The following is a 10,809-nucleotide window of genomic DNA, read 5'->3' as shown; positions in this document are numbered from 1 at the left end:
TAGTTCTGTTGTTATGTCTTTGTTTTAGTATGGTCAGGGCGTGAGTTGGGTGGGTAGTCTATGTTATTTTTTCTATGATTTGGTATATCTGTGTTTGGCCTGGTATGGTTCTCAATCGCTGTCCCTGATTGAGAACCATACTTAGGCAGCCTGTTTTCACCCTTGAGTTGTGGGTGATTATACGTTCTGTTTAGTGTGTTTTGCACCTGACGGAGCTGTTTCGGTTGTGTTTTCTTGTTTCTTTGTTTGATAGTGTTCAGTTTAAATAAATAAAATGAACAAGTACCACGCTGCGCTTTGGTCCTCACCTTCTTCCACCGGCGACCGTTACACTATGTTAATTCTCCTAACCTGCTACGTTAATTCTCCTAACCTGCTACGTTAATTCTCCTAACCTGCTAAGTTAATTCTCCATCAAGCCACAGCAGCCTTGTGGAGGGCGTTCTGTCCCTGGTTATCCCGAGTGTCTACACCGATGGACATCTGTATGGAGTACAGCAACAGACAGAAGTGACTTTACATAGCAGGTTCGGAGAACTAACCCAGCAGGTTAGGAGAACTAACCCAGCAGGTTAGGAGAACTAACGTAGCAGGTTAGGAGAACTAACGCAGCAGGTTAGGAGAACTAACGCAGCAGGTTAGGAGAACTAACGTAGCAGGTTAGGAGAACTAACCCATCAGGTTAGGAGAACTAACATAGCAGGTTAGGAGAACTAACATAGCAGGTTAGGAGAACTAACCCATCAGGTTAGGAGAACTAACCCATCAGGTTAGGAGAACTAACGTAGCAGGTTAGGAGAACTAACGTAGCAGGTTAGGAGAACTAACCCATCAGGTTAGGAGAACTAACGCAGCAGGTTAGGAGAACTAACCCATCAGGTTAGGAGAACTAACGTAGCAGGTTAGGAGAACTAACGCAGCAGGTTAGGAGAATTAACGTAGCAGGTTAGGAGAACTAACGCAGCAGGTTAGGAGAACTAACCCAGCAGGTTAGGAGAACTAACGGAGCAGGTTAGGAGAACTAACGCAGGAGGTTAGGAGAACTAACCCAGCAGGTTAGGAGAACTAACGGAGCAGGTTAAGAAAGCTGAGAAAGGTGGAAGGAGGGTGAGTCTGTTTGGGCTAGCTATTATGTAAACTTCTACTCATGCATTCTCATGCCAAACATGGAATGTCTGGCTTCACGATGACAGCAATCGAGTTGGCGTGAAGAGATCTGGGACCAGGTTGGAGGCAGGGGTGGTAGGAAGAAGACGGAGAGAGGGTGCATGTCAATAGACTGAGACACTAAGACACTGGGGAGGACGGGCTTGTGGTAATGACTGGAGGGGAATTAGTGGAATGGTATCAAACCCTGTAAATAAAACATATGGTTTCCAGGTGTTTGAAGCCATTCCTTTTGCTCCGTTCCGGTCGTTATTACGAGCCCTTCTCCACTCAGCAAACCTCCTGTGCCCTCAATAGATGAACTTTTACAGCTGACGTTACTTCCACACACCAGAGGAGAAATGTTTTTTTTATTAGTAGCTTTTTTGTTACTTCTTCTTCTTCTTCTTTGGTATCATGGCGTTCTCACATTTTGCTTGTGCATGCCGCCACCTACTGTGTGGTAGTGTGTGGTCGATCACGTTACATTTTGTGATACAAAAATAAAAAAGGAAATTGGGAAAATAAAAAAAACCTCCACCAACTAATATCAATATACCACTATTACATACCACCAACTAACATCTACATACCACTATTACATACCACCAACTAACATCTACATAACACTATTACATACCACCAACTAACATCTACATACCACTATTACATACCACCAACTAACATCTATATACCACTATTACATACCACCAACTAACATCTACATACCACTATTACATACCACCAACTAATATCTATATACCACTATTACATACCACCAACTAACATCTACATACCACTATTACATACCACCAACTAACATCAATATACCACTATTACATACCACCAACTAACATCTATATACCACTATTACATACCACCAACTAACATCAATATACCACTATTACATACCACCAACTAACATCTATATACCACTATTACATACCACCAACTAACATCTATATACCACTATTACATACCACCAACTAATATCAATATACCACTATTACATACCACCAACTAACATCTACATACCACTATTACATACCACCAACTAACATCTATATACCACTATTACATACCACCAACTAACATCTACATACCACTATTACATACCACCAACTAACATCAATATACCACTATTACATACCACCAACTAACATCTATATACCACTATTACATACCACCAACTAACATCTATATACTACTATTACATACCACCAACTAACATCAATATACCACTATTACATACCACCAACTAACATCTACATACCACTATTACATACCACCAACTAACATCAATATACCACTATTACATACCACCAACTAACATCTATATACTACTATTACATACCACCAACTAACATCAATATACCACTATTACATACCACCAACTAACATCTACATACCACTATTACATACCACCAACTAACATCAATATACCACTATTACATACCACCACCTAACATCTATATACCACTATTACATACCACCAACTAACATCTATATACTACTATTACATACCAGCAACTAACATCAATATACTCTTTTTATTTTTTGTCTTGAACGCCCCGAAGTCGGAAGTTAGAGATTTCCGAGTTCCCAGTTGCTTTGAACGTGGAAATAATCTTCATTGACTCTTGATTTGTCAGTGTCATACACTTTGACCTATTGCGTAACCCGGAAGTGTAGTCCCGTCTGCAGTTTTCACAATGATGAGACTGGTAAGTCGTCAGTTGTCGCTTTTTTTCATCATATAATTTAATGATTTGATCAAGTTTGGCTATTTGGTATGGTAAACATGTTACTAAGAAATCACATCGTAATACTGCATCGTCCTGGGACGTATGGAGAAAATATAACGTTACCTCTCATCCAGAGAAGATAGCTTGCATGCTAACATAATCTTTTAGCTAGAATTTGTTTACATGTTAGGCCTATTTAACAAACTGGTTATTTTATTTTATGACAATAGCCACCTAACAAATCACGAACACTAACAAATCAGTATCTAGCTAGTGAGGTTAGTGAAGTTGATAGCTAAGTGCCTATCACACACTGGACATGTAACAATCCAGGTATTGGCTGTCTAGCTAGCTAACGTTAGCTGTTTTTTAAACGGGGATCACTGTTTTAGTGTGCAATGGATGAAGTATGCAGATTATAGCATTTTCACATCACATGTTTGGAGTGATGAACGTCTTTTTTCATATGTTTCTAGGATGACAACGACGACGACGTCTCCCTGTTTGATGCCGAGGAGGATACAGGCAGAGGAAAGTCAAAGAAGACTAAAATCAAGTAAGTTGGTTCAGCCACAAGACGGTATAATGCAATGGCTCTCAGCCCTGAATAGAAGCGACAGATCAATTCAACCTACTGTATTGGCTGAGAAACGCATGAGAAGTTCATGCTCTTACCATGTTTTCTAGGCATCCAGTGGCCTCCTTCTTCCACCTATTCTTCAGAATGAGTGCCATCCTGGTGTACCTGCTCTGTGAGCTCCTCAGCAGTAGCTTCATCGCCTGCATGGTCACCATCATCCTTTTCCTGTCAGCTGACTTCTGGACCGTTAAGGTAGACCCTGATCAGTTACTAATAATAATAATATAATACTAATAGATCAGTAACAGCAATAGAACAGCAGTATAAAATCAATAGAACAGCAGTATAAAATCTATAGAACAGCAGTATAAAATCAATAGAACAGCAGTATAAAATCAATAGAACAGCAGTATAAAATCAATAGAACAGCAGTATAAAATCAATAGAACAGCAATATAAAATCAATAGAACAGCAGTATAAAATCAATAGAACAGCAGTATAAAATCAATAGAACAGCAGTATAAAATCAATAGAACAGCAGTATAAAATCAATAGAACAGCAGTATAAAATCAATAGAACAGCAATATAAAATCAATAGAACAGCAGTATAAAATCAATAGAACAGCAGTATAAAATCAATAGAACAGCAATATAAAATCAATATAAAATCAATAGAACAGCAATATAAAATCAATAGAACAGCAATATAAAATCAATAGAACAGCAATATAAAATCAATATAAAATCAATAGAACAGCAGAATAAAATCAATAGAACAGCAGTATAAAATCAATAGAACAGCAGTATAAAATCAATAGAACAGCAATATAAAATCAATAGAACAGCAATATAAAATCAATAGAACAGCAATATAAAATCAATAGAACAACAATATAAAATCAATAGAACAGCAGTATAAAATCAATAGAACAGCAATATAAAATCAATATAAAATCAATAGAACAGCAATATAAAATCTATAGAACAGCAATATAAAATCTATAGAACAGCAATATAAAATCAATAGAACAGCAATATAAAATCTATAGAACAGCAATATAAAATCAATAGAATATCAATAGAATATTGATTGAACAGTAATATAACATCAATAGAATATCAATAGAATATTGATTGAACAGCAATATAAAATCAATAGAATATTGATTGAACAGCAATATAACATCAATAGAATATCAATAGAATATTTATTGAACAGTAATATAACATCAATAGAATATTGATTGAACAGCAATATAAAATCAATAGAATATCAATAGAATATTGATTGAACATCAATAGAACATCAATAGAATATTGATTGAACAGCAATATAAAATCAATAGAATATCAATAGAATATTGATTGAACATCAATATAATATCAATAGAATATTGATTGAATATAAATAGAATATTGATTGAACATCAATAGAACATCGATTGAACAGCAATATAATATCAATAGAATATTGATTGAACATCAATAGAATATTGATTGAACATCAATAGAATATGAACAGAACAACTGTAAATATTGTCAAACCTCTTTTTTTATTATTTTGCTTTAAGTAAGTAGCCTAATTATGTATTAACACCAAATACTATATTTCAGAATATCACAGGCCGGTTGATGGTAGGCCTGAGGTGGTGGAACCAGGTGGACGACGACGGAAAAAGCCACTGGGTGTTTGAGTCCAGAAAGGTAGATCACACACATCCCAGTCCTTCTGGGTAGGCAGTAACTTAACTACCCAACAAACTACTACCCTCTACTGAAATACCTTTAGGGTCAAACCTAGTTCATAGGGTAAAATCCATTTGAATTCAATCACTTTTTTTTTTTTGACAGCTTCCCTTTTGATTTAAACACCTACCACGGACCAAACACTTCCTGTACGTGTTTGGTCCGTGGTAGAAGCGGTTAGAAAATGAGTGACATTTTAGACCTGAATACCAAAACATTCAGGAGATAACAGTTGACCCATTTTACATACCCCAACATACCATGACACATCCATGTCTTCATCACTGGAAAAGATAAACAGTTTAGATTTATATCATGTAAAAGCTGACAAACATTTTTTTTAATCAAACTATATTGTATTATTATTATTTCTTTTAATAAAAAAATAATACTTTTTAAACCTTTAACTTCAATGATTTAAAAATGTGTGAATATTTTTTTCAGATTCACATATGTTGTAATTTCGACTCTATTTCACAGAATCTGAGATTTTTTTGTGTGGTGGCTGCCGTCTGTTGAGAAACAACATGCTCTTGAGTACAGGGTGGGTGTCATTTCAATCATAGATATAGAATTTGTAGAATGGACCTATCCCTCCAGACAACTGCACTTTAGCTGGTACACCATTGAAATTGAATAGAAATGTTAACTAATTACTACCACAAAGATCACCGCCAGTCCATCCACTGTCGAATGTGAACTTAAATGGTCATGTCTATTCTATTATCTGTAGTTCTGTGATTTCAATAGGTTTCCTATGGAGTATTGAGAGTATAATATAAAATAAGATATTCCCACTGAAGTCAACATTCTCTGATGTGTGGACCGTCAACATTCTCTGATGTGTGGACCTCCAACTATCTTTGTGGTACCACTTGAAAGTTGACATTTTCAATTTTATTCCCATTTTTGTACATTTACCTACCAAAACATGACACCACACTGAATTCAATAGCATGTTGTGTCTCAACCGATGGCGGGCACAACACAAAAACCTTAGATCAGCGATGGGGAACTTTCATTGGGGTGGGGGCCTCATTAGTCTGCAGAGGCATACCCATACATGCTCTTGAATCTCCCCCTTGACAGTGGAGAGAAAGGGGGAAAAATGAATTTATTTCCTGCAATTCTACACATTTTGTCATGGGGCGTAGAGATAATGCTGCAGTTTTAAAACAAGTCTACTGAACTTCTACACATTTTGCCATGAGGCGTAGAGATAATGCTGCAGTTTTAAAACAAGTGTGCTGAACTTCTACACATTTTGCCATGAGGCGTAGAGATAATGCTGCAGTTTTAAAACAAGTGTACTGAACTTCTACACATTTTGCCATGAGGCGTAGAGATAATGCTGCAGTTTTAAAACAAGTGTACTGAACTTCTACACATTTTGCCATGAGGCGTAGAGATAATGCTGCAGTTTTAAAACAAGTGTACTGAACTTCTACACATTTTGCCATGAGGCGTAGAGATAATGCTGCAGTTTTAAAACAAGTGTACTGAACTTCTACACATTTTGCCATGAGGCGTAGAGATAATGCTGCAGTTTTAAAACAAGTCTACTGAACTTCTACACATTTTGTCATGAGGCGTAGAGATAATGCTGCAGTTTTAAAACAAGTCTACTGAACTTCTACACATTTTGTCATGAGGCGTAGAGATAATGCTGCAGTTTTAAAACAAGTGTGCTGAACTTCTACACATTTTGTCATGAGGCGTAGAGATAATGCTGCAGTTTTAAAACAAGTGTGCTGAACTTCTACACATTTTGTCATGAGGCGTAGAGATAATGCTGCAGTTTTAAAACAAGTCTACTGAACTTCTACACATTTTGTCATGAGGCGTAGAGATAATGCTGCAGTTTTAAAACAAGTGTGCTGAACTTCTACACATTTTGTCATGAGGCGTAGAGATAATGCGGCAGTTTTAAAACAAGTCTACTGAACTTCTACACATTTTGCCATAGGGTGGATAGAATACTTTGCAATTTTATAACTAATTTAATGCCATTTTAAATGTAGTGTGGGAAGAAATGTTTGCAATTTTTTAAATATATCTGAGTGAGTGTGACTAACAAAATCAATGGGGGCCCTTCTGGTTGGCAATTCGACCATGATTACTACAAGTTTAGACAGCTGGCTAGACTAATTTACCAATCTCAAAAAATGTCAGCTGACAAGGTCTAATTGAGTGACTGTCAGTGACTGACATAGCAAGAGGGAAACTGCTGATGAACAACCAAAAATCTAAATTGCATCTTGTGTATTCTACTATTCTTACTCTCAACAGTAAGTTGAGACCCTGATTGAGTTCCAAAAAAAAAACATTGTTTTTTTAATGTATAATATGATCTAAGGTACAATATATCCGAATATGAAAAAAATGGTAAACTTATTTAAAAATATAAAACAAATCCATAAATTATTAAATAGTTTGACAACCCTGTTTGTCAGCTTTTACATGATTTATAAATCTAAACTGTTTATCTTTTCCCAGTGATGAAGACATGGATGTATCATGGTATGTTGGGGTATGTAAAATGGGTCACCTGTTATCTCCTGACTGTTTGGCCGTTCAGGTCCAATAAGTCCCTTTCTGACCACTTCTATAATGGGAAAATATGTACGAAAGGTTTTGTTCAAAAACAAAAGGGGTGCTTTTCAAAAGTGATTGATTTCAAATTGATTTACTCCATAACAAACGCCTATTAGTTATATATTAGTTATATCTGACTCCACCTACATTCTTTTAGATGCACTTTTTATTTTAGTCTATTTGGGAAATATTTTCTTAACTCTTCTTAACTCTTAACTCTGTTGTTTAAGGGCTTGTAAGTAAAGCATTTCACGGTAAATTCTACACTTGTTGTATTCGGCGCATGTGACAAAGTTTGATTTGATTCAAAGCATTATAACCCTCAATTATAGAATTGAACCAAAAGTTTATATTGCCAAATTCTAACTTGGTCAATAAGCTAGTAGGCATTTCACAGATGTGAGAATAACCTATCTTCCTCAGGGGAATTCAAAGCAGCTGGTGTCAGACTCCGAGTCGAGGATCTTCTGGCTGGGTCTAGTCGTGTGTCCTATCATCTGGGTCTTCTTCATCTTCAGCACCCTCTTCTCCTTCAAGATTAAGTGGCTGGTTAGTTTTAGTTTAAACACTGTATATACCACTTAGCAGACACTTCTACCCAAAGTGGCTTACAGTACATTGAGTGCATGATTTCTTTTTTGCCTACGGGATCACTAAGGGAATTGTACCCCAACGAGCTTGGTATCGCCAGCGCCATACTCTCTCACAATGAGGTTGATCCGTGTGAAAAGTGGTGTGTCCCTGTTGTCAATGTCTCCCTCTCCTCCACCCAGGCCGTGGTGATCATGGGCGTTGTGCTACAGGGGGCTAACCTGTATGGCTATGTTCGCTGTAAAGTGGGCAGTCGGACGAACTTGAAGAACATGGCTACTAACTATTTCGGACGGCAGTTTCTTAAACAGGTAACTTTTCTAATGCCTAGTCTCAGAATTTCATTTCAGAAGGGTGCCCTTGAAAAGCGCCCTGACACACTTCGGGAGAAGGGTTCGGGATGCAACGTGGAAAGTCCTTCCAGGAAATGGACAAGAATGGTTTGCGTTTATTGGATCAGGATGTTATGCCTAATGTTGTTTTTTGTTTTGTGTGTTTTCTCTGACAGACAATGACTAACCAAGAGGAATTATAAAGAAGAACGTCGACTCTTGAGATCTGAACATATGTTTGCATTATTCTGAATGCCGTTGTATATCTGGAGTTTTACTAGCGACCTAATACTTAATAGAAAGAAATCTTTTGGGACATTGCTTACCTTTGACGAGTTTTCCCATTTTGATACCATTTCAAGAGAGAAATAGCATCATTTGTAGATAAGGTAAGTTTTTTTTCCCCACTGTAGCTCTACTGACTCAAAGCAAATCCCTTATCTGCTTTGATGTTTTGCATATTATCCCAAGACTTTATACAATAACAATGAAATGTTGTTTTTGACTTGTATTATACAAACATGTTGCCTGTATAATATTGATGGTTGTAAATATAGAACATCAAGGTCATGTGTTCATGTTTTTGTGCAAATACATTTATAACATTTAAAAATGATGTGTGTTTTTGAGTTATTTTTGGATGTACAGCATGAGGTGCATTCTACACTACTCATCTTTTTGGAATCTGACATCTTTAATTTTACTTAGATGTTTGGTGTCAAAGAGTAAGGCCCCCGAGTGGTGCAGCGTTCTAAGGCATTGCATCACAACTGGCTGTAATTGGGAGTCCCATAGGGCGGTGCAGAATTGGCCCAGTGTCGTCGTTAGGGGAGGTTTTGGCCGTGGTAGGCCGTCGTTATAAAATAAAAATGTGTTCTTAATAACTGACTTGCCTAGTTAAATATATTAAATACATAAAGTACACACAGAAACATCAACCCCCTCTGATTTGTAGTTTTACTTAAGGGAACTTTATGGGTAGGTATTAGATCAACCTATGTGGTGTAGTTAAATCACTACTTTGTAACTAACTCATGAGCCTGCTTAACATCAGTCATGCATGTTGGTCATAAATGATGTCCATTGCTCCACAAATGTTAGCGACACCTTGTGGTACATTATTGCAAGTTTTCTGCCACAACAAAGATGGCCGCTGTCCATGACCGATGTGAAGAAGACGTATAGGGAAGCGATCTCTTGTTCATTGTCCCGTCCCAGCCAATGATCATTCTAGGTGTCATTGTTATTTTTTTTTATAGTTTTTGCTAAATATATTTTCCATATTAGTAGCCTTAATTCTGTATCCACGTTTCACACGAACACTCCCGACCGAGGATGCGTCCGCGAGGGAGATATAGGACAAACCAAAGCAGGTCGGGTTCAGGTAATCAGAAGGGTCATTTCGCTAGCTTGACTTTGGCAATTAACTACTTTGACAGTTGAATTTGTCTTATTTTCTACCATTTGTATGCATGTTATGAGTGTGATTTATTTATCCAAATGATGAGTGCACAGTAACTCAAATCTGACTATAACTCCACCCTCCTGATTCCTGCTTACAAGCAAAAATTAAAGCAGGAAGCACCAGTGACTAGATCTATAAAAAGGTGGTCAGATGAAGCAGATGCTAAGCTACAGGACTGTTTTGCTGGCAGACTGGAATATGTTCCGGGATTCCTCCAATGGCATTGAGGAGTACACCACATCTGTCATTGGCTTCATCAATAAGTGCATCGATGACGATGTCCCCACAGTGACCGTACCTACATACCCCAACCAGAAACCACGGATTACAGGCAGCATCCGCACTGAGCTACAGTCTAGAGCTGCCGCTTTCAAGGTGCGGGACTCTAACCCGGAAGCTTAAAATAAATCCCGCTATGCCCTCCGACGAACAATCAAACAGGCAAAGCGTCAATACAGGACTAAGATCAAGTCCTACTACACCGGCTTTGATGCTCATCGGATGTGGCAGGACCTGCAAACCATTACAGTCTACAAAGGGAAGCACAGCCGAGAGCTGCCCAGTGAAATGAGCCTACCGGATGAGCTAAATTACTTCTATGCTCGCT

At 37.5% G+C, this 10,809-nt stretch overlaps 1 protein-coding gene across 1 annotated transcript; it reads left to right on the top strand.

Moving 5' to 3' along the window:
• The first annotated feature begins 2,772 nt into the window (after positions 1-2,772).
• tvp23b (trans-golgi network vesicle protein 23 homolog B (S. cerevisiae)) lies at positions 2,773-9,350 on the top strand. The gene is made up of 7 exons (XM_021576596.3): positions 2,773-2,870; positions 3,368-3,447; positions 3,579-3,723; positions 5,088-5,177; positions 8,238-8,363; positions 8,588-8,716; positions 8,914-9,350. Exons 1-7 carry the CDS (start codon positions 2,859-2,861, stop codon positions 8,938-8,940), a joined length of 609 nt encoding a protein of 202 aa, XP_021432271.1. The 5' UTR covers positions 2,773-2,858; the 3' UTR covers positions 8,941-9,350.
• Positions 9,351-10,809: the final 1,459 nt, after the last annotated feature.

This window comes from Oncorhynchus mykiss, chromosome 20, assembly GCF_057628025.1.
Source record: "Oncorhynchus mykiss isolate SJ-2025 chromosome 20, ASM5762802v1, whole genome shotgun sequence".
Lineage (NCBI taxonomy): Eukaryota > Metazoa > Chordata > Actinopteri > Salmoniformes > Salmonidae > Oncorhynchus > Oncorhynchus mykiss.
Note: the sequence above shows the minus strand (reverse complement) of the source record. Positions and strands in the feature narration are given on the sequence as shown.

What these genes read in the sequence shown, in the direction of transcription:
- tvp23b (XM_021576596.3), top strand. An exon ending in TCAAAGAAGACTAAAATCAA is followed by an intron (nt 3,448 to 3,578) that starts GTAAGTTGGTTC and finishes CATGTTTTCTAG; the next exon opens with GCATCCAGTGGCCTCCTTCT. An exon ending in GGGTGTTTGAGTCCAGAAAG is followed by an intron (nt 5,178 to 8,237) that starts GTAGATCACACA and finishes TATCTTCCTCAG; the next exon opens with GGGAATTCAAAGCAGCTGGT.